General features: G+C 41.6%; 2 protein-coding genes across 2 annotated transcripts in view; both read right to left on the minus strand.

Annotated features, from left to right (window-relative positions):
* Positions 1 to 25: 25 nt before the first annotated feature.
* LOC138973635 (uncharacterized) lies at positions 26 to 2699 on the minus strand. The gene is made up of 2 exons (XM_070346365.1): positions 2308 to 2699; positions 26 to 2007 (listed from the first exon to the last, which is right to left on the minus strand). The coding sequence occupies exons 1-2, from the start codon at positions 2605 to 2607 to the stop codon at positions 778 to 780; spliced, it is 1530 nt and encodes a 509-aa protein (XP_070202466.1). The 5' UTR covers positions 2608 to 2699; the 3' UTR covers positions 26 to 777.
* Positions 2700 to 15783: 13084 nt separating this feature from the next.
* The window catches only part of LOC138973636 (phytanoyl-CoA dioxygenase domain-containing protein 1 homolog), a 13728-nt gene continuing 4388 nt past the window's right edge, over positions 15784 to 25123 (minus strand). The window contains exons 5-11 of the mRNA XM_070346367.1: positions 24055 to 24149; positions 23526 to 23577; positions 22054 to 22121; positions 19274 to 19343; positions 18810 to 18922; positions 18553 to 18652; positions 15784 to 17119 (exon numbers count right to left, since the gene is read on the minus strand). Coding sequence (XP_070202468.1) covers positions 17057 to 17119; positions 18553 to 18652; positions 18810 to 18922; positions 19274 to 19343; positions 22054 to 22121; positions 23526 to 23577; positions 24055 to 24149 — 561 coding nt within the window. The 3' untranslated portion in view covers positions 15784 to 17056. The remainder of the gene's footprint in view (positions 17120 to 18552; positions 18653 to 18809; positions 18923 to 19273; positions 19344 to 22053; positions 22122 to 23525; positions 23578 to 24054; positions 24150 to 25123) is intronic.

The following is a 25123-nucleotide window of genomic DNA, read 5'->3' on the forward strand; positions in this document are numbered from 1 at the left end:
CTGTAAAACAAGTCATTCATCAAGCTTCAGATTCATCATGTCTTTATTCTTTGAATACATATATATATATAATACACTGCATTGTCGTTCCTCGGCAAATATTTCAGCCAACTGTGATTAAAAAACAAAATGTAATCACACACAGGTAATAAATATTTTTCCCTTAAAAACATAAAAAGCATAGATACACACCACACAAACCCTATTTATAATTTCATGTACATAATCCCACGTTACAAAATAGTGCACTCCTTACAACACACGCTCACACCTGGTTGGTTTGCGTTCAACTTCTCAGACATATTTTAACTGGATACAAAAATTTGGAGTACAAACCAGCATCAGTTTTCATGCATACTAGTTTTATAATTTCTGTCTTCCATGCATTGGGAATGTAAGCATCAGTGAGTGACATACACAGAGTCAATGACTGAGATTTATAGTGACACTAGAGACTACAGTCATACTGAGACACGGCAGTCCTTCTTACAGCTCATGTGCCTGTTACTGTTTCACACAGACAAGAGCAAAATGCACTAATGATTGAAGGAAGTATGTTGTACAACAACATTCTTTTACACTTTTATGTACATGAACAAATAATACCCATCTGATTAACTAGACGAGAAAGTCACTCTGTCAAGTTGCACAATATCTTGTCATTTTCTAAAAGAAAGAGTAACACACTGTCTTTGTGTCAGATCTGTGGGCAGGATCTATCAGACTGAGAATAATAGCGTCAGGTACAGGTCACAGACATGTATGTCAACAAGCACATCACTGCAGAGTAGGGTCATCTTCATCAACATATTCATGGGGATGAAGAGGAGGCAGTAAAGTTGTCAAACTGTTGCAAATTCTCCAAACTTTAGACACATTAGCTTTCATTGTGCCTGTGAGTGAATTAAGAATTCTGTAATTTTTCACTCTTTCCATGTGCCTTTCAACATGAATTCTGACGTTGGCAATCCTTCTAGTCAGAACAAGATCTACAACCGACATCTGCTTTGCTTTGTTTTTCTTTGGAGGAATTATCAGCTGCATACCCCTGGGTGTTGTTAAATCTGAAATCAGAAACCCTTTGTCACCCATGATGGCATCACCTTGTTCACACAAGTCCAACATCCCTGATTTGGCAACAAGCTGTTTGTCACTGATAGATCCTGCCCACAGATCTGACACAAAAGACACAACCCCGTTAGGAGTCACACCAACTAGCGCTTTCCAAGTCATGTGTGATTTATAGTGGCTGTACATCAAGGACTGGTCAGCCAGTGACCGTGGTGTCTCTGTAAAGAGCTCTGTGCAGTCAATGATCACCCGCGTCATGGGGAATCTCTCCTTTACATCACTGGGCATGGTAGCATTCACCTGACCTCTGGTAGGCCAGTAGATGAGACTGGAGAGACGACTATGCAGGATGTCCACCCATTTGTTAATGATCCTTGAACATGTTGATTTGGGGATGGAAAATCTAAAACTCAAATCAGTGATAACAAGTCCCAATCTCAGCCTCATAAGAGTCATTAAAAACTGATCTAACAGTCGCAGGCTACACTTTCGAACACCTGATTCACCCTTGATGACCTCTTCAAAAACAGCTACAGCTGTCCCTGTATTTGGCATGCCTGTGTACGCCCTGAACACTTCTTCATTTTGACTAACATGTTCGTATCTTAATGGAGTATAGTTCTGTGAGCAAAAATCTGTCTGAGTTTCAGCTGAATTGCCTGGCATTCCTACGCACACAAATGGTTCTGTCTGCACAGATGCATCCACAAAAGTAGTGTCTGGTCCAACTTTTTTTGTTGAATGCGTGGGTCTAAAAATTGTGGAGGTTACCACTGGGCCGGCGTAGTCATGCAGCGAGACTGAAAACGCAGGCAATGACAATTCACCTTGCAGACAACTTTGTTGTTCCTCAAATGAGTCCAAGGGTTGTGCAGCATCAACTTCAGGCTCTGGGATTTCAACTTCAGCTGCAGGTGCCTCATCATCTCTGTTTATCTGTCAACATAAAAAAATAGCGTCACCTCAGATTACTTGGTACAGTACACCTTGGCTGCCATACACATAATTTGCTGAATAACTCACACCCACATGGAAAAACTGCCTTTATATCAAATAAATGTAACAGCAAGTTAATGCAGTAATTGCAAACTATAAACTATAAAAATACACAACTAAACAAGTAGAGTGTGCAGTGAGAAATCTCAAAGTGTGATCGGATGGCAAACTAAGACTTCCAAAGAAGAGGTTGGATAGTGCACATTTTACACAAGTATATTCTTCAAATATTTTACTAACCGTGGAGAGTGGAAAAGTTCGATTCGGGAAGACGGATGGGACATCGTCACCAAATACAGGTCCACGTTTGCCAACGAAATGTTCAGAACAAAGACGGGGATTCTTGACCGTGTTGTAATCTTGTCGGATCAAACGTAGGCGCTGCTCCCAAGCTCTTTTCAGTTGCTTGTTTGTTGGAAGTTTATGTAGCCTGACAACTCTTCCTTCAATAATTTTTCCACGGTAGTTATGGCAAATGACACAGTACTGCTTTCCACCACCACACACTCTGAGCGAGCTTTCTTTCAGTGCAGACGCCATATGATGTAGAAGATACCGGAACTAACCCAGCGTTTCTCCTTCGTTGAAGAGCATGGAAAGATAACTCGTACTTGACTAGAAGTGAGAAAGTGCTATACCTTAGAATCTCAAGGTAATTTTTGAACGGGGCATACAGATGATACATGTTGCCATGATCACAGAGTGATACGTGTATTTTGCTTATCAGGTCAGGTGTCAGTGCAGAAACTCCAAGAGGGAACTAAATTCTGGAACTGGAAAACCTGGATGAGGAGATAGACAGCCTAACAGCACATCCTCCTATGTTTGCTCGGACATCTACTACCTTCAAACTGCATACTATGCGTACACACAGGAATATGGACGACTCAACATTGATCAAAATGAGTAAGTAACACAACACAAACAGATGATTTCCATTATGATAGATTTATTTATCTGAAAGTAAAATTGACCACAGAGTGTACAATTTGTTTTCAAATACGAAAATATCACAATTCACATTGGGTTAAAAAAACAAAACACACCATCATATATCATTAAAACTATTCTTTATTTCTATTAATTCTAAACACATACATATCAGCATAGTTTATTAGTGTAAACATCCTCATTTCGGTTCCCAGTCTATCTGAAATCAAGGTAAGATATGCCAGAAAGAATAGCGATCACACAGTGCTTCAGCATGAATTTGAAAACCTGCTCTACGTCACATAGACACAGCGTGTCTTATGATTCTATCCACCCTCTCCAAACAAACACGTACACGTTTTCTCTTGTACGAATGTCTTAAAAGCTCAAACTAAGCTGCTGTTTTATTCTGTCTTGCTTTGCAGGAAATACAGGCACGTCGCTTACCCATAACAAGCAGCTGGTGCGCTAGCGACAGGGGTGTTGCTAGACATTTTCATGTTGGGACATTTGGCCGAAACTGTCAGAAAGCTTTAGGGCATATTGGAAAAAGTTCGGCTATTATTTTGGCTCATCCAAAGTCACCGCAACATTGAAGCACAAGACTCAAGAGGGGAACACCAATACATACAATCATTGTCTTAGGAACATAGATTACAGGGGCGGAGCAGTTTAGCCAGGGGGGGGGGGGGGGGGGGTTACAACCTGGGACCTGGGGTCCAGGGTCCCGTTTGGGGGTCTGGGGGGCAAAGCTCCCCTGAAGCCGAAGAATGTTAGCTATTTTATAAACAATGTGTGGCTTATCCTTGATTTTAAACAGGATCAACTGGTGTCAGCAGCCACTCATTATTTCTTTTAACATTAGTATTAAATAATATCAATTTATCTTCACTGATATCTGCTCCCGACATCATATAGTATGGTTAGAAGGAAGACATGTCGCATACTGTGACAATTAAAAAAACAATTAACTTCCCCCGGCTTTACAGACAGAAAAAAGAAAAATAATTCACGGACAGAATTTCTTCTTTTTTTGGGGGGTGCGGGGGTGGCGGAACCCCTGTAACACCCCCTCCCCTAATCCGCCCCTGGATTATATGTTGCATACTGCAACTGACACAATCAGCTTTGCTGATTTAACTACAACAGACGCCATGCAGTTCTCTGAAACTTTTTCAAACCTTTAACTTTAATTTCTTGAAAGTAAAACTCTTCCAATCTTGTGCAAATCTTGACAAACCTTGAGAAACATGACTGGTAAAACACCAATATAAGACCGTGTAGGGTGAGCCATTTTGCTTGGAAACCACGATTTGGACGCTTTTTACATTTTTTAGTCAAGTTTTGACTAAATGTTTTAGCATAGAGGGGGAATCGAGACGATGGTCGTGATGTGTGTGTGTGTGTGTGTGTGTGTGTGTGTGTGTGTGTGTGTGTGTGTGTGTGTGTGTGTGTGTGTGTGTGTGTGTGTAGAGCGATTCAGACTAAACTACTGGACCGATATTTATGAAATTTGACATGAGAGTTCCTGGGAATGATATCCCCGGACCTGGGTTTTTTTTCGATAAATACCTTTAATGACGTCATATCCGGCTTTTTGTAAAAGTTGAGGCGGCACTGTCACACCCTCATTTTTCAGTCAAATTGATTGAAATTTTGGCATTTCAAATAAAGTTAGTATGCTTCCGAATAAAAAATATGAAAGTATTTTTGTGAAATGTTCAATTATAGACCAAAACGAAACATTCACGAGTATGTTGTTGACCTGATGGTCTTTATGGTAGACAGCAAGAGTTGCATGTTCAAGAAGTTTGACTTTAAGCAGTACATTTGAAAGAGCAAGGTAATTTAAGGTGGTATAATTTTAATGGTAGGTTCCACTGTAAGGCGACATGGAGGGTATCTTTGACGAACTCATTCAACATTTATACCCATGCACATCACCTCAAACACATAAGCTTAGTTCTTGAGTCAAATTTATTGGCTTCATAAAATAATATTGTGAATTTTTGTCCGTTTGCAGATTGGCGTATATTATCTATGAATTTTTTCGAAAATATCTTGCGATTTACGTACGCATAATGTAACACGTGAAGAAGAACATAAAAAGTTCGTCAAGAGGAATCTAATTTGCATTTGCCTTCCTTATTGTTATTTTTTTTCTTCATGAAGACTACTTGAAATAAACAAAATGTTTAACCATTTCAAGGCCTCTGAACACGTTTAGAAACAATGCAGGTCTTTGCTCTATATATCAGGAAAAATCATCTCTCGACTTGAACACATACCAATAATCAACAGCCTCACTGCTTCTTGGAGCTGGATTTCGTGTGTGGAATGAATTACACATGTGGCGTTTTATACATTAATTCATAGAAGATGTACATTTGTGCAGAAAGGCTTTAATTTAATAATTAGGTCTTCGTGATGTTCTCTTAAAATAACTAACATGTGTTCCCTTTACCGGGCCTCTGAACCAGTTTTGTGAATATATACAGGTTAAACTCGTGCCTTTTCTGTGTTATCAGTATATTTCTCATTCAGGCATGGATGCGTCCTCTTAAATGGACAGCCCTTCGACAGCCCTTTCTGTGTAAACGATTGGGTTCAAAATCTCAAATCTTACCAGGCTTTTACATGGGATATGGACATCCTTCCGTTTTGAAAAAACCCCAGAACTGAACACTCTGTATGGGTACTCTCTTTGCGAACGTAGAATTTTTATGATGTAATTTCTTAAACGCCACACGTGTAAAACATTCCCTAAAAAATCCAGCTCCAAAAACCAGTCAGGATGTTGATTCCTGGTATATGTTCAAGTCAAGAGATTTTTTTAATGTAAAAGTCTTCGCAGATCTGTGTAGTGAGCAATCCTGTTTTGGAAAAATGACGTGCCTTTAAGCCTGTATAGACGGTTTGATTGTTGAGATACCTGGTGGCAATGACCGCACGGGTGGCAAGAGGTAGTAATGCACAGATGACAACAAACCGACATGCATTTTAAAAAAAAAGTAGGAGGCAATTGAGAGGGGGAAACATTTTGTTAATTTCCAGAATCATTATGAAGAAATAATGAACGAGAAGAAAGTCTGGCCTTTATGTAAATGCAAATTAAACTATATATACTTTTGACAAACTTTTTCTGTTCTTATTCACATGTTAAAATGTGTTTGTTTGTTTGTTTGCTTAACGCCCAGCCGACCACGAAGGGCCATATCAGGGCGGGTTAAAATGTGTGCAGAGATCGTGAGTTACTTCCACAAAACCATGTTTCAGGCAACAGGCAAACGGACAATACTGGACACAGGCTATGCTGACCGGCTCATGGACTGACTACCTGATGCTGGATATGACGTCATCAAAGGTATTTATCGAAAAAATGAAAACACCGTCCGGGGATATCATTCCCAGGAACTCTCATGTCAAATTTCATAAAGATCGGTCCAGTAGTTTAGTCTGAATCGCTCTACACACAGACACACACACACACACATACACCACGACCCTCGTCTCGATTCCCCCTCTATGTTAAAACATTTAGTCAAAACTTGACTAAATGTTCTTTCTTTATTTGGTGTTTAACGTCGTTTTCAACCACGAAGGTTATATCGCGACGAGGGAAAGGGGGGAGATGGGATAGGGGAAAGGGGGGAGATGGGATAGAGCCACTTGTTAAGTGTTTCTTGTTCACAAAAGCACTAATCAAAAAATTGCTCCAGGGGCTTGCAACGTAGTACAATATATGACCTTACTGGGAGAATGCAAGTTTCCAGTACAAAGGACTAAACATTTCTTACATACTGCTTGACTAAAATCTTTACAAACATTGACTATATTCTATACAAGAACCACTTAACAAGGGTAATAAGTGAAGAATTGTATGGGTGAGGAAAGGAAAGTAAAAGGACTTTGGGGAGGCAGAAATAGAGAAGAAACAAGAAAAAGATCCTAATTAGGTTCACGGCATCGAGAGTGATGCGACCTTCTCTCAGAAGTTAGTAGAGAAGGCTCCCCCATCCACCACCCGGGGGACGCGCCTCTACGCCAATTAGGGGGCGCGAGGTTGACTAAATGTAAAAAGGAAGAAAGAAAGAAAGAACAAGAAAATACATTAAAAAAGATAGCAAAGACGAATGGGGAAAACCACACTGTGGCACGGCACGGCATGGCACGCACGCAACAGCAGTAGCGTTGATAAAACAGAATGTGTTTCCCGTTCATTGTTCCTGATTTGATAGAAGAGTTTCTGGAATATGATATGAGGCCCAATGAGTGGGAGATATGTTTCCGTTTTAAAAAGTGAACATGCAAGCACATAACTTGTTTCTGTTTTGGGGGGAAAAAAAGAGCAGGGATGATTCTTTTTTTCTGTGGTAACGCAGTAGCAGTCCACCGCTCGTGGCAAAGGCAGTGAAATTGACAAGAAGAGCGGGGTAGTAGTTGCGCTGAGAAGGATAGCACGCTTTTCTGTACCTCTCTTTGTTTTAACTTTCTGAGCGTGTTTTTAATCCAAACATATCATATCTATGTTTTTGGAATCAGGAACCGACAAGGAATAAGATGAAAGTGTTTTTAAATTGATTTCGAAAATTTAATTTTGATCATAATTTTTATATTTTTAATTTTCAGAGCTTGTTTTTAATCTATATATAACATATTTATATGTTTTTGGAATCAGAAAATGATGAAGAATAAGATGAACGTAAATTTGGATCGTTTTATAAAAACATTATTTTTTTTTACAATTTTCAGATTTTTAATGACCAAAGTCATTAATTAATTTTTAAGCCACCAAGCTGAAATGCAATACCGAAGTCCGGCCTTCGTCGAAGATTGCTTGGCCAAAATTGCAATCAATTTGATTGAAAAATTAGGGTGTGACAGTGCCGCCTCAACTTTTACAAAAAGCCGGATATGACGTCATCAAAGGTATTTATCGAAAAAAAGAAAACAATGTCCGGGGATATCATTCCCAGGAACTCTCATGTAAAATTTCATAAAGATCGGTCCAGTAGTTTGGTCTGAATCGCTCTACCCACACACGCGCACACACACACACACACACACACACACACACACACACAGACACAGACACACACACGCACATACACCACGACCCTCGTTTCGATTCCCCCTCGATGTTAAAATATTTAGTCAAAACTTGACTAAATATTAAAAGAGCAGGAACGATTCTTAGAGCAATGGGAACATATATGTCTCCGTTTATAGTTGCGGCTCGGAAAGGAACCGGGGGGGGGGGGGGGGGGAGGGAGGGAGTTTGTTGGAACGGGCCGGGAGTATCAACTGACGACGTGGCGAATGTTTCGCCCCCAAGCGAGCATCGACTGAATAGTCGTGTATAGCGTTGATTTTAGTCTCTCTCTCTCTCTCTCTCTCTCTCTCTCTCTCTCTCTCTCTGTCTGTCTGTCTGTCTCTCTCTCTCTCTGTCTCTCTCTCTCTGTCTGTCTGTCTCTCTCTCTCTCTGTCTCTCTCTCTCTGAGCAATGTGCATTAAACAAGAAGTTGAGCCCCACTACGATTTAGACAATCTGTGATTCACGCACAAGGGAGAAAAGATCGGGGACGAATCTTTCCTAAAAAAACCAACCTATGCAGTTTCTGATCGGGTGAAATAAAGAACGAAGGAGAATATTCTTTTTTCTCTGTGGCACGGCACGGCACGGCACGGCACGGCACGCAACAGCAGTAGCGTTGATAAAACAGAATGTGTTTCCCGTTCATTGTTATTTGATCGAATAGTTTCTGGAATATGATATGAGGCCCAATGAGTGGTAGATATGTTTCCGTTTTAAAAAGTGAACATGCAAGCATATAACTTGTTTCTGTTTAGGCGGGGAAAAAAGAGCAGGGATGATTCTTTTTCTCTGTGGTAACGCAGTAGCAGTCCACCGCTCGTGGCAAAGGCAGTGAAATTGACAAGAAGAGCGGGGTAGTAGTTGCGCTGAGAAGGATAGCACGCTTTTCTGTACCTCTCTTTGTTTTAACTTTCTGAGCGTGTTTTTAATCCAAACATATCATATCTATATGTTTTTGGAATCAGGAACCGACAAGGAATAAGATGAAAGTGTTTTTAAATTGATTTCGAAAATTTAATTTTGATCATAACATTTATATTTTTAATTTTCAGAGCTTGTTTTTAATCCAAATATAACATATTTATATGTTTTTGGAATCAGAAAATGATGAAGAATAAGATGAACGTAAATTTGGATCGTTTTATAAAAAAAATAATAATTTTTTTCAATTTTTAGATTTTTAATGACCAAAGTCATTCATTAATTTTTAAGCCACCAAGCTGAAATGCAATTCCGCAGTCCGGCCTTCGTCGAAGATTGCTTGGCCAAAATTTCAATCAATTTGATTAAAAAATGAGGGTGTGACAGTGCCGCCTCAACTTTTACAAAAAGCCGGATATGACGTCATCAAAGGTATTTATCGAAAAAAAGAAAAAAAGTCCGGGGATATCATTCCCAGGAACTCTCATGTCAAATTTCACAAAGATCGGTCCAGTAGTTTGGTCTGAATCGCTGCACACACACACACACACACACACACACACACACACACACACACACACACACACACACACACACACACACACACACGATTCCCCCTCTATGTTAAAACATTTAGTCAAAACTTGACTAAATGTAAAAAGTAACCACCAAGAAAAACCGACAAAAAACAGACCGTGATTAAAATCGCATTCCACGTTTTTACATTTAGTCAAGTTTTTTTTCTTTTTTTCGATAAATGTCTTTGATGACGTCACATCCGGCTTTTTGTTGAAGTTGAGGCGGCACTGTCACACCCTCATTTTGATTGAAATTTGTGTAAAGCAATCTTCGACGAAGGCCGCACTTTGCATTTCAGCTTGGTGGCTTAAAATCTAATTAATGACTTTGCTCATTAAAAATCTGAAAATTGTAATAAACTTTTCTTTTTTTATATAAAACGATCCAAATTTACGTTCATCTTATTCTACATCATTTCCTAATTCCAAAAACATAAGTATAAATATGTTTTATTTGGATTAAAAACAAGCTCTGAAAATTAAAAATTATGATCAAAATTAAGTTTCCGAAACCACCATAAAGACCATCCTCATCGTGGTATGGTGGTGAAACAGAACCAAGCTATGCCGTCGGAAGAAAATCGCTGAAATTTCACTGTCCCTAAAACGTGGGGGTGATTTTCATTGTGAGAAGTATACTGCAGGGCCGGACCAAATGAGTTGTAAGGGGGGGGGGGTCCTCCTTTTTTGTGGGGGCAAATAAGCACGCGCCTGCTCCCCCAGAAAATTTTTGAAAAACGGTTAAAATCTGTGCAATTTGGTGCATTCTGGGCCTTGTTTTGAGGGTTAAGAGCAGCATTGTTTTGGTGCTAAAACTAGTAAAAGTCAAAGCAAGGTACATGCTTTTTCCAGGGGTGGGGTTCCGGAACCCCTGGAACCCCCCCCCCCCCCTGGGTCCGGCCCTGTACTGGTAGGGTTCTCCCTTGGCGGACAGGTTGGTTGCTGGCTAACGGGGCTCTGGTGAAGACGGAGGTGTGCTGGACAGTACCGGTGTGACGGCACAGAGGCCCAAGGACACAAGCGGTCATCTCAGCAACCTCCAAACGGGTAGACTGGACTCGTCAACCCTGGCAGGTAACCAGTCTAGGAGAAGGAAAACTCCGAAATAGAACCACGGGCAGACCAAGCTCAACAGCCCAGGAAGGCAATTGGTCTAGGGGAGGGACCCCTGATCAACGTCCAAGGCCGAAGTCGGAGATGCGGGACCCCCTGGGTGCCAAAAAGCGCTGCATCACGCAAATCACAAACAAACAAAAAACCAAAAAAATGATGGAGACAAATTTCCGAAATCGATTTAAAAACAATTTCATCTTATTCCGTGTCCGTTCCTGATTCCAAAAACATATAGATATGTTTGGATTAAAAACACACTCAGAAAGTTAAAACGAAGAGAGGTACAGAAATGCGTGCTATGCAGCACAGCGAAACCACTACCGCGCTAAACAGGCTCGTCAGTTTCACTCTGTTTTGCACAAGCGGCGGACTACGGTCATTGTGACAAAAAAAATGCAGTGCGTTCAGTTTCATTCTGTGAGTTCCACAGCTTGACGAAATGTAGTAATTTCGCCTTACGCGACTTGTTTTTGTTTGGCGGAGGGGACAGTGTCAGCTGATGAGCAATTATTGAGCGACAGTGCCAACGCGGGACTGAAACGAAGGGTAGTGATGCGAAAAGTGCATGACTTGACGCGGACTATGGAAGGGATAAGCCCCATCACATAGGGCTGTCGCCACTCCAGTGTTAATGGCAACAAGAAAAGCACGTCTCCATATCCCTCTTTTCCACAGGTGTATTGTGTGCCCAGTGCACACTCGTTTCAACCATGTGCACGGATTTTGACGGATTAGCAACGAGCTAATTAGGCCAGGTAAGGCTTGAACTGCGGTTCACCTTGACTACTTTTAGGCTTCTTTTTCTACTCTCTGTTCCAATGTATAGGCTTTTTGAAGGGAAACGAGCTATTTGTGTATGGCAAAACACGTACGGCCGTGGATTTCCTTGCGAGGGGTTATAAGCTTACTTATTTCTTTTTTTGTCCTCGATGGTAACGATGTATGTTGCATGATGACTAGGTGGGAAGGGGGAGGGGCGTGAGGTCGAAGGGGTGGGGTGGTGATGGGTGAGAATACAATAGGGTGGGGAAAAAGGTGGGGAGGGATGGGGGATGGTAGGGGTGTGTGAAAGAGCGAGAAAGAGAGGGACGGAGAGAGAGAATGAGAGACAGAGAGAGACAGAGACACTGACAGACAGACAGACAGACTCAAGACTCACGTCTCCAAGACTCAAAGATGCAGACAGACAGACATACAGAAAGAGATACACAGACAGAGACACAGAGAGGAGAAAACAAGTGGCGTAAGGCGAAATAACAACATTTAGTCAAGCTGTCGAACTCACAGAATGAAACTGAACGCACTGCATTTTTTTCACCAAGACCGCATACTCGTAGTTTCGTCAGTCCACTGCTCGTGGGAAAGGCAGTGAAATCGACAAGCCAGAATAGTGCGGTAGTGGTCGCGCTGAGCAGGATAACACGCTTTTCTGTATCTCTATTTTTTTTTAGCGTACTGAGCTTTGTTTTTAATCCAAACATATCATATCTATATGTTTTTGAAATCAGGGACCGACAAGGAATAAGATGAAATTGTTTCTAAATCGATTTTTTAATTTGACATTTAACGTGCGCCACACACAAGACAGAAGTCGCAGCACAGGCTTCATGTCTCACCCAGTCACATTATTCTGACACCGAACCAACCAGTCCTAGCACTAACCCCATAATGCCAGACGCCAGGCGGAGCAGCCACTAGATTGCCAATTTGAAAGTCTTAGGTATGACCCGGCCGGGGTTCGAACCCACGACCTCCCGATCACGGGGGAGACATCTGACATCGCTCGCCTTACCACCAGGCCAACCGTGCCGGTTTCAAAGCGTGAACCGGTGAAGGTTAAATGTAAAGCCAATGAACGCCGATGAAGACAAAAATATACTAGTTGTGCCGGGTTGTGATGTCACGCAAGCCCAGCTTTTTTCCTATGATGACGTCACCCGTCGTCGTTTACGTTACAAGTCGCAATTTTGCATTTTTGTCCGATTAGACAGCATGGCTACAAGTGGAGGTATCGCACGCATTCAGTGACCCAAAATGACCACTTAAACAGGCATAAACCATCCCGTTTACTGCGTTTATCGGACATTCTCGATGGGGTATGTTTGAAACATTTGCCGCGAAGTTGAATTGGTTGGGTGATAAGAAACTTCTCTCTGATGTGAAGAGAAAACGTGCTGCTTGACTCGTGGTAAGATAAGACTTTGAACTGAATGCTGTTCATGGTTGTAGCGAGGGAGGGGTAAGGGTGGTGGGAGGTGGGGAGTAGGGGGTAGGGGTGGTTGAGAGTGAGACAAAGAGAGGGAGAGTCAGTGTGAGTATGGGTGCATGTGTGTTTGTGTGTGTGTGCGAATGTGCGTGTATGTGTGCGTGTATGTATGTGTGTGTGTGTGAGTGTGCGTGTTGGTGTGTGTGTTGATATGTGTCTGCCTGCCCGTCTGCCTATCTATTTATCTTTCTGCCGGTCTCTGTCTCTCCCTGTCCCAGTTGACTGTCACCAATGTCATCCATGTGCCAAATAAATTCATTCAACAAAGTCATCGCTTTTCATAAGGTTATGCATATTTGAGCTAATAAGATTGATAACTTTTAAAGAGCTTTTAAAGTTTATCACTGCGAGTTCTCTTGGAACTATCTGAACAAAAGGGCGATACCAATGCGTAAAATACAGCATGAGCATACAACCTACCTGACATTAGGTTTGTTTAAATCACGGCCTCTCTTATTTGAACTTAAGATGTCAAGTAGGAACTGTTGAGTATTTGATTAACGATGCACATTACATTTTTCCGTCTCGTAGTTTGTTAGGTCTTGTGATTATGACTCTCTCTCTCTCTCTCTCTCTCTCTCTCTCTCACACGCAGACACACTCTCTCTCTCTCTCTCTCTCTCTCACACACACACACACACACACACACACACACACACACACACACTCTCTCTCTCTCTCTCTCTCTCTGGTTTCTTCACATCGAGTTTTATAGCGGAAGTGATGAATCAGGCTTGAAGAAAATGTATGCTCCAAACAACTTCGACTTCTTGTTACACCGGCTTGGGTTGGTAAACGGGTTAACAGGTTTGATACCGCATTTTATTTGGTCTTCATTTTTGTTAGACTACACTGAAAATGTTTTTGGTTTTTTTTCCAATTCCATCGGGGGAGACATCTGACATCGTTCGCCAACCATGAATGAATGGGTTAAACCGCAATAAATGGTTTGGTTCAGCTGATTTCCTTCGAATCTACACTTTTATATTGAGTGTTGAGGGACATTTCTCTGCAAAACTGATCGTTAGCTAAATCATTTAAAGGGAAAGAACTCCTGTCATGTTTTCAAAGTGTTTTGCACGTTTCTCTCCCTTGTTTTTACATTTAGTCAAGTTTTGACTAAATGTTTTAATTAGTGTTTATGCTCAAGTTTTACACGAGAGAGAGAGAGAGAGAGAGAGAGAGAGAGAGAGAGAGAGAGAGAGAGAGAGAGAGAGAGAGAGAGAGAGAGAGAGAGAGAGAGAGAGAGAGAGAGAATAATAGGAGATTGACATCGTTTTACTTTTTGTTTTGTCTTTTTTTTTGGTCGTTTGATTGTGCATTCATTGCCTTGCCCTATGCATAGCCGTTCCGTAACATAAAAATACTGAAGGACAGGAAATACACACATCAATTACATCTCCGTGTTGTGTTCTCATGTGAAGCTTTATTTGCTGTCGTTATTAGACTGACAAGGTCTTTATTTTTACAATTTATCCAACGTTAAACATGACAGGCATGTAAAATAAATACACCACAATAAAGGCATTGGAATTGGAGTGAAAGTCATTACAAAATATTGCATAGAGATAAAAAAAAAAAATTAAAAAAATTAAATCATAACACATTTTCATCTGAACAAAGCTATGCTATGCTATGCTGTGCTAGCTTGGTTTTTCTGTCCCCAGAACTAGTGTCTATTTGGGACATGACGTGGTTATATGCTAGGATCTGAACAAAATAAGCACGCATTTAATTTAACTGTGACCAATAAACGTGAATATTGATAAATATAAGCAGTTCCATCACAGCAAAATCAAAAGAAAAAAGTGTGTATGAAATTTAAAGAACGCACAGTCAGAATAATTATATACAAATGACAAAACCCAGTGCCAGGAAACATGCATTTTTTTGTATTAACACATCAACATCTTATCGAATATGACATCGTTTTTAGCACTGACTAGTTAAACGAATTCGATCTCTTATCAAATGCAGTTCTAGGTTGTTAAAATGACCGAGACAAAAAGCTCAAAATACAAGAAAATTCAGGTTATTAACGTTAGTTATAGACAAAACAAAACTTCCAATACAACTTTGCGTTTCGGTATTTTAACGGGACAAGAACAAAGATACACAACAGACAAATAATTATGATAGATTATGACTTGAGATGAATGTTTACTTTTCTTTTTGACTCACATGCGAAGCAAAAGTGAGTGTATGTACTCACCCGAGTCGTCCGTCCGTCCGTCCGTCCGGACGTCCGTCCGTCCGGACGTCCGTCCGGACGTCCGTCCGTCCGGAAAACTTTAACGTTGGATATTTCTTGGACACTATTCAGTCTATCAGTACCAAATTTGGCAAGATGGTGTATGATGACAAGGCCCCAAAAAACATACATAGCATCTTGACCTTGCTTCAAGGTCAAGGTCGCAGGGGCCATAAATGTTGTCTAAAAAACAGCTATTTTTCACATTTTTCCCATTTTCTCTGAAGTTTTTGAGATTGAATACCTCACCTATATATGATATATAGGGCAAAGTAAGCCCCATCTTTTGATACCAGTTTGGTTTACCTTGCTTCAAGGTCAAGGTCACAGGAGCTCTTCAAAGTTGGATTGTATACATATTTTGAAGTGACCTTGACCCTGAACTATGGAAGATAACTGTTTCAAACTTAAAAATTATGTGGGGCACACGTTATGCTTTCATCATGAGACACATTTGGTCACATATGATCAAGGTCAAGGTCACTTTGACCCTTATGAAATGTGACCAAAATAAGGTAGTGAACCACTGAAAGTGACCATATCTCATGGTAGAAAGAGCCAATGAGCACCATTGTACTTCCTATGTCTTGAATTAACAGCTTTGTGTTGCATGACATGGATGAACATGTATTTTGGTAGGAAAAATGTGTAAAGCAGTTCTTAGTGTATGATGTCATTGCTATGTAAAGGTCAAGGTCAAGCATGTGAGTCGTATGGGCTTTGCCCTTCTTTTTTAAGCTTTATTTTAGACAAAAGGAAAACAAACTTTCTATAAAGTGAAGGGCCAAAACATTTTCTTTATTTCCTCAATAGTTTTATCTTTACCTAACTTTTGTCTTAGTACCCTTTTCTTTCTTTCTTTCACACTCTCCTTTATTATTTTATTATTTTTTCATTTTTTCCCTCCTGCCTTCTTTTTACATTTAGTCAAGTTTTGACTAAATGTTTTAACATAGAGGGGGAATCGAGACGAGGGTCGTGGTGTATGTGTGTCTGTGTGTGTGTGTGTCTGTGTGTGTGTGTGTCTGTGTAGAGCGATTCAGAGTAAACTACTGGACCGATCTTTATGAAATTTGACGTGATAGTTCCTGGGTATGATATCCCCGGACGTTGTTTTCTTTTTTTGCGATAAATACCTTTGATGACGTCATATCCGGCTTTTTGTAAAAGTTGAGGCGGCACTGTCACACCCTCATTTTGTAATCAAATTGATTGAAATTTTGGCAAAGCAATCTTCGACGAAGGCCGGACTTTGGTATTACATTTTTTCATGACAAGTTTCCGATTTTTAATGACCAAATTCATTAATTATTTTTTAAGCCACCAAGCTGAAATGCGTTTTCTTAAACGATCCAAAAACAATTTCATCTTATTCTTCGTCTTTTTCTGATGCCAAAAACATATACATATGTTATATTTGGATTACAAACAAGCTCTAAAAATTGAAAATATGAAAATTATGATTAAAATTAATTGTCCGAAATCGATTTTGAAACAATTTCATCTTATTCCTTGTCGGTCCCTGATTCCAAAATCATATAGATATTATATGTTTGGATTAAAAACAAACTCAGTACGCTAAAAAGAATAGAGATACAGAAAAGCGTGTTATCCTGCTAAGCGCGACCATTACCGCACTATTCTGGCTTGTCGATTTCACTGCCTTTACCACGAGCGGTGGACTGACGAAACTACGAGTTTGCGGTCTTGGTGAAAAAATGCAGTGCGTTCAGTTTTATTCTGTGAGTTTGACAGCTTGACTAAATGTTGTTATTTCGCCTTACGCGACTTGTTTATTCTTCCTTCCTTTCTCCGTTTCTTTCTTTATGTTTTGTTTACTGCTTGGTCCATGATGGGTCGAACACGATTGGAAAGAACTGTCCCTCCATTTTCTGTCCCTGCACAACCACAACACAAACAAATATTATTCTAGATTAATAAAACAAAAGTATAAACAGTACACATGCATACACGCAAGCAGACAAATCAACTTGAAGATGTGCAAAATCCACTTTTTACATTACGTTTTGAAGAAAAAAGAAATTATATATAACCTATGAAAGAGAAACGAAAGCATATCTTTCTCATAAATATTAACATTCTAAAGGCATTATCAATTAGAGTTCGATGAAGTGAAGTACACACCAACAGTACAATTGTGTAGGTGGGAATACACTAAATACAAATTAAAAACAAAGAGACTGCCAACGTTCCAAAATTCAGAATCAAAAAACAATTAAGAAAAAAGACCTTAAAAGACCGTTGGGTCGAAATAACTATGAATGTATTGTTTTATCAACAATAAACGTTCCAACAACCTACCTTTCTTGTTTTTTGATTCTAAATACAAATTAAATAATATAAAATAGTTGATCGTTTATTGATAACACACACACAGGGATGTTGCTACAAATTCATACCTATAGGACAAATGTCCTGAGTTCTTCAGCATCAATAGGACATTTGACCGCTTTCAGAAAGTGTAATAGGACATTATGAATTTGCGCCAAACAGCTTATAACACATTCCATGGAATTGTTACAAAGTCATGCGCCCACGCACACACACACACACACACACCCACGCGCGCGCGCGCTGTAGAACACACACAATAATATAGTAAATACATCAACACAGTGTGCGTATAATGTTGTATTTGTTTAGTTTCAAAGAAACCACAAAAAAGAAACCAACATGAACAACTTCAGAGCTCTTACTTTTGATTACAAACTGCATGATTTGGATAAAAGTTGAAAAACAAAATGATCGGTTTGATCTAATGCTGATCTTTTGCAGGCTTTAGGTTTTTTTTTCATCGGCATAATTCAGTGCTTCGTCTCGTATCGAAAACAAAAGCAGACGACAAATTTAGTCAGTTGGAGTTGTCTCCCGTACTCCTGAATAAATAATCCACTATTTTTAGATCAGTGCGCTGCACCCGAGACGGTTATACCCAAACGGCGCATACCGCAAACAGTTCGGGAATTCCCGACAAAAGAAAAGATCCGCACGCGGCACTGGCAACTTCAGTGTCAGCTGAACACGAGAGCGTTCGGTCTTTTAGAAGATTTGTATCTTGAAATGAAAATGGACGAATATCGCGCTGTCCGAAGGAATGGAGTACATATCGGACAATGACCACGCTCAGGCTAAAACGATAGGACATCTGACCGACATGCGGCAATGTGAATCGGACATTTGGGGATTTTCATCGTTATATGTCCGATGTCCGACGCCTAACGACATCCCTGCACACATATACAAATCTTTATAAGAAGATGTAGACTTCTATATATATGGTTGTGAAAAAATGACACTGATGGCCACTCACCTTTGGAATGGTTACACCTTTGAGAAGTTCTTGGTCAGAGTCGCTGTATGTTCCATCGGCAAAATAATTCAGCACGGCAGCGCGGCGGTTTTTCGGCGACCTGTTTTAACACAAATGAAATCAATTCAATTCAATTCAATTCAATAAAACTTATTTATCTGAATGCAACAAACAGATTTTTTTTCTTTTTGGTACACGCACGCACGCACGCACACTCACACACACACACACACACACACACACACACACACACAAACCTGTTTCCATATGAGCCGTGTACAGATAACGCATGGTGAAAACTGGCCTCGCCTTTCTTTAACAACGCGCTCACTGGTTTGAACGCTTCCCGCTCTTCTTCTGTCAGAATCGTCTGAAACCGGAGAACTTGGATTAAGAAACAAAGGTATTTACGCGCTCTAAAAATAAAGACAACTTCAAGAGTACGTCAGAGTCAGCCATGGTATCTTTCTTGTCTTGCAAAGAACGGTCTGAAGAATCGCAACAATAGCTACAAAATCTACAACAACAAAAACAACAACTGCAACAATGACTACTACTACTACTACTACTGCTACTACTACTGGGGTCCTGATTTGGCCTATGTGGTCCGCTGGACCCAAAAAGCAACAACTAACTAACTTACTTACTTACTTACTTACTTACTTACTTACTTACTACTACTACTCTTACTACTAATACACGAACAAGAGTTTATCGTCACCTTAATCCCTTCCATGTCTTTGAAGTTGAAGTCTAGCACAGGTAGAGGTTCACCATTGTTTCTCGTCCAGCTAGGACAGAAAACAACAAATACACATAATACAAGTCACATTGACAACTATCGACATTTTTTCCTTTACAAAAAAAAAGGGGGGGGGGGAGGGGGGGTTCAAAACTCATGATTTTCGTCGAGTCGGTGTTTTCGTCACCTGGTCACTATCATCTTTAAAACAAAAGAAGCAAAGCGGTACTCCTACATGGACGGTAGAGTGGACGTCAGCATTGTATGTGGAAGGTTGGAGGTTCGAAACCCAGCTGTGGAGTAAGGGTGTTATATCTATCAGTGATGTTCCAAGGACTGGAGGGCAACAGGACAAAATGTCCTGAATCAAAAAACTAATAGGACATCATGTCCTGACTACAAAAAAACAATAGGACATTCAGATCAAGCGAACCAATCATGGCACCTAACCTTTTTAGATGACTGAGAAAAGCTGTAGCTGAGCCAAGGGAACATAGAAAACCAGCTCTGCACAAACTGTCTGGTCGCCCCTACTTTCGTTTCTTGCGTCTCTTCCTGCGTCTCTTCCTGATGTTGTAGATCTATTGGCTCACCTTCTGAGGCTTCAGTCTCCGACGGGGCCCTGCAACTTGACTGTCCGTGTCGTCTACAAAGCCACTCAAAAGTGTCTGCCCTTTTCCCACGCAAACCTTTTTCTTCGGCGGCATCTTTGCAGAAATGTGGCGGCGGAAGTAAAGTGTCGCTGTCAAAAGTAGCGAGAGTTGTGGCTCTTGTAATATTGTTCGGTCGAGAGTTGCGTCCCTTGTGTTATTGTTCGACCGAGAGTGAAAATTGAAGTTCAAGTAGGCCCCGATTCGAACTCGTTTTAACGGGGTTTGATACTTCAGTTTGTACAGATTCTTCTTGCAGTGACCGCTCTAGACGTAATACTATCGGACAATGGCCGCTGACTTCGCGATCGGATCGGACATTTGACGGGACAGAGGTGTTTGCAATCGGTCATTTTACAACCTAAATCGGTCGATGACCGACGCCTCGGAACATCACTGAATTCTATCCATTGTCCTGGAGTCAATCTATGTGCAGACTTACTAGTGCTGTATCCCCCCCTTCGTGCGTACACGCAAACACAAGACCATGAAAAAACGCACGGTAGAGATCCTAGCTGTCATTATTGTAAGGCCAAACAAAAATATATGTTGGTTTAGGGTAACCCGACCGACACTATTGTTTTCCGCCGACCCCAACACTTTTTTTTTCATTTATCAACAAAACTCCAAAAAAACAACCTCTGGCACATTTTGCGAACCATACCGAGACTAAAAATGTTAAAAAGCCGACCTACCGGCGCTATTTGTTTTGGTCATGTTACCCTAAACCAACATATATTTTTGTTTGGCGTAAGAGTCTGGTGGGTTACATAAACACGAAAATAACACCCACGACCCCCCTACCCCAACCATCCACCGGAACATGCCATTATGACTACCTACATGGCCGCAATGATGCATTGGACGGGGGTGGGAGCGGGTGGGAGCATACACACGTGCAAAACACAAGTGCATATGGGAGTCACAGCCCACGAACGCAAAAGAACAAGAATTCTGCTGGGAAATCTGCACACATATGTCGGAGCAACCAAGCGCTATGGCTGCTTCACACAAAAACTTCTTTTTTTTCAAGCATGTAGGCTAATACTGGAAAAGTATTGCTTCTTTTTGTGGGGACGATACATTTAAAATCAACAACCATACTCAACAGCAAGCAGCCAGGATACTGAGGCACAGTGATGTACATCAAAATAAATTAAACTGGTGCCGTACACTTTAGACAGAGAGTGAGAGGTGAGAGAAGGGGAATAGAGAGAGAGGGGGCGGGGCAGGGAGGGAGAGGGAGAGAGGGTGAGCAACAGGAGACTGAGGGAGAGAGAGAGAGGGTGAGCAAGAGGAGACTGAGGGAGAGAGAGAGAGGGTGAGCAAGAGGAGACTGAGGGAGAGAGAGAGAGAGGGTGAGCAAGAGGAGACTGAGGGAGAGAGAGAGAGGGTGGGCAAGAGGAGACTGAGGGAGAGAGAAAGAGGGTGAGCAAGAGGAGACTGAGGGAGAGAGAGAGAGGGTGAGCAACAGGAGACTGAGCATGAGGGAGAGAGAGAGAGGGTGAGCAAGAGGAGACTGAGGGAGAGAGAGAGAGGGTGAGCAACAGGAGACTGAGCATGAGGGAGAGAGAGAGAGGGTGAGCAAGAGGAGACTGAGGGAGAGAGAGAGAGAGGGTGAGCAAGAGGAGACTGAGGGAGAGAGAGAGGGTGAGCAAGAGGAGACTGAGGGAGAGAGAGAGAGAGGGTGAGCAAGAGGAGACTGAGGGAGAGAGAGAGGGTGAGCAAGAGGAGACTGAGGGAGAGAGAGAGATAGAGGGTGAGCAAGAGGAGACTGAGGGAGAGAGAGACAGGGTGAGCAAGAGGAGACTGAGGGAGAGAGAGAGAGGGTGAGCAAGAGGAGACTGAGCGAGAGAGAGAGGGGGAGATATGGATGGGGATGGAGGGGGGAAGAGAGAGAGAGAGAGAGAGAGAGAGAGAGAGAGAGAGAGAGAGAAAGATAGAGGGGGGAGAGAGAGGGGGAGGGAAGGAATAGAGAGGGAGGGCGCGAAAAGGAAGAGTGAGAGAGACAGAGGGGGGAGAGAGAGAGAGAGAGAGAGAGAGAGAGAGAGAGAGAGAGAGAGAGAGAGAGAGAGAGAGAGAGAGAGAGAGAGAGATGTCACGCCTTACCGGTGAGATCCAGGGATGTATTTGAGAGTTCCATTCTCCTCCGTTTGGTCTTCTAATGCGATGTGGACCTGTTGTCATGGAAAACAGGCAAGGTCATTAAGTGTCAACATCTTGCAAGTACGATGGAACCTGACTATAACGGCCATCCAAGGGAACGACCAAAATTGGTCGTAATAGACAGGTGATCGCTAGGGCAAGGTGATTTATATATAAATAGGGCAGGTGGGCGTTATCGAGAGGTGGTCGCGAGATCAGGTTCTACTGTATTAAAATCACATAAAGGACTTGACACAATTCACAGTAAAAAAAATAAAAAACAAGAAGGGCAAAGCCCATACGACTCACATGCTTGACCTTGACCTTTACATGGTCAAGGTCAAATAACTAAACCTAGCAATGACATCATACACTAAGAACTGCTTTACACATTTTTCCTACCAAAATACATGTGACCTTGACCCAAGGTCAAGGTCATCCAAGGTCATGCAACACAAAGCTGTTAATTCAAGACATAGGAAGTACAATGGTGCTTATTGGCTCTTTCTACCATGAGATATGGTCACTTTTAGTGGTTCACTACCTTATTTTGGTCACATTTCATAAGGGTCAAAGTGACCTTGACCTTGATCATATGTGACCAAATGTGTCTCATGATGAAAGCATAACATGTGCTACACATAATTTTTAAGTTTGAAACAGTTATCTTCCATAGTTCAGGGTCAAGGTCACTTCAAAATATGTATACAATCCAACTTTGAAGAGCTCCTGTGACCTTGACCTTGAAGCAAGGTAAACCAAACTGGTGTCAAAAGATGGGGCTTACTTTGCCCTATACATCATATATAGGTGAGGTATTCAATCTCAAAAACTTTAGAGAAAATGGGAAAAATGTGAAAAATAGCTGTTTTTTAGACAACATTTATGGCCCCTGCGACCTTGACCTTGAAGCAAGGTCAAGATGCTATGTATGTTTTTTGGGGCCTTGTCATCATACACCATCTTGCCAAATTTGGTACTGATAGACTGAATAGTGTCCAAGAAATATCCAACGTTAAAGTTTTCCGGACGGCCGGCCCGCCGGACGGACGGACGACTCGGGTGAGTACATAGACTCACTTTTGCTTCGCATGTGAGTCAATAAAAAAAATGAGCGGACACGTTTATCTTGCCTCTTGGTTATCTTTATTGCGAAACACTTAACCGCTATCGCAAGTCATTCAAACTCAGCCCTGGTTGGTCAAATCCGTCATGTGGTGCACTAAACACCTGTCACAGGGTGAGTAACAAGGTAATAACAACAAAAACTTCATACTTTACCCTTGTGGAACAGCATTTATTACAATTGCTTGTATATCGTATTAAATATGTTTTTATCCGTCATATCCACTCTATTCTTATGTGACTTCTATGCATCGCATGACATAATGTAAATTTACCTGAATAAAACATTTTTGAAGAAACAAAAAACTTACAGTCATGTGGCACATTGGTCTGGAGCGAATCCAGTAGGAGTAATCTTGATGCCTGAAAAACATCGATCAATGCCTCGTTGAAAATAGACGACCGTAAGCGAATTCACCAGCTGACGCACACACGCGCGCATGCACGCATGCACACACACGCGCGCACGCACACACATACCACACACATATATATCTATATATATGCATGCACGCACACACACACACATACACACACACACACATGCATGCATGCACGCACGCACGAACACACACACACTGGAACACACACACACGCGCGCACGCAGTAACAACGCACACACACACTTACACGCATACTGTTGTCTGTCTGTCTATCTGTCACTCTCTGTTTCACTCTCTCTGTCTCTCTCTGTCTCTGTCTCTCTCTCTCTTAATATATATAGACGAGGCTTGTGCCCAAAGCCTGTACTGTCATGCTCTGTAACTAAGTCAATCGTCAATCAAGAAATCATCTAATCAACACTTGGTCAACCAATCAATCCATCAATCCATCCCTCACCAAGCAACATTGCCCCCGTGATGTGCCGGCTTGGCGAACAGCTGGTCGTGCCAGAATCGTACTGCCTTTCCTCCCATACACTGAGACACTGGCACCTGAACAGAAACATTTTGTGAATGTTGATTAGCCAAAAATTAAAGGCACATGCAGTCCTTTTTGCCAGATCTTGGTAAGCTCTTGCAGGGCTCCCTACGCACGCCCGTTCTAGAGGGTCCCCCTTTTAATGTTTAGAGGGTCCATGGACCCCCTCAGCAGAGTTTTAGAGGGTCCCAAGAGTCCCGGGTCCCCAAACCCCCTATTTACATATACATGTATAACGGATTGTGATCGCGAATACTGTGATATGAACTGGTTTTTTTGTTTTGTTTTACCAGAATATTCGAGGAGGACACTTCAACTATACCAAGTTTGGTCCGGTGTCAGAATAATGTGACTGGGTGAGACATGAAGCCTGTGCTGCGACTTCTGTCTTGTGTGTGGCGCACGTTAAATGTCAAAGCAGTACCGCCCTGATATCACCCTTCGTGGTGGACTGGGCGTTAAGCAAACAAAATAAAACAAACTATAAGTAAAATGCAACACACACGAACACTTTGTTCCCGCGTAAAAATTGGATAATTTGTGTTTGCACTTTGACTTAGCTGACGACTGAAGTCTGAAAAGAGTATACAGGACGCACGACAGAGGAAGTTGAGTGCGTCCCGGGACCCGCTCTTTGTAGGTTGAGTGCGTCCCGGGACCCCCTCCATGAGTTTCTAGTACGTGATTTCGGCTTCTTGTGCGTTTAGGACGCAGGGACGCGCTCTATGGGGAACCCTGCCTTGCATGGAAAACAAGGTGGAAGCTTTGTTGCTGGTGCCCCACAAAAATAAGCCCAAATAATTGTGAAGCACATTTGCAGTTTGTGGGACACAAATTTGTGCCCCTATTTGTTGGATTAATGACATCGAATGCCAAGGAAAGTTGCCTTCGCAAGATAGGAGAAACACAAAAACAGATAGCCTAAAGCTACACTGCAAACGTTCCAACATTCAGAACCAAAAAACAAGAGTGGTAAGTTGTTGGAACG

This window comes from Littorina saxatilis, linkage group LG8 (assembly GCF_037325665.1).
Source record: "Littorina saxatilis isolate snail1 linkage group LG8, US_GU_Lsax_2.0, whole genome shotgun sequence".
Lineage (NCBI taxonomy): Eukaryota > Metazoa > Mollusca > Gastropoda > Littorinimorpha > Littorinidae > Littorina > Littorina saxatilis.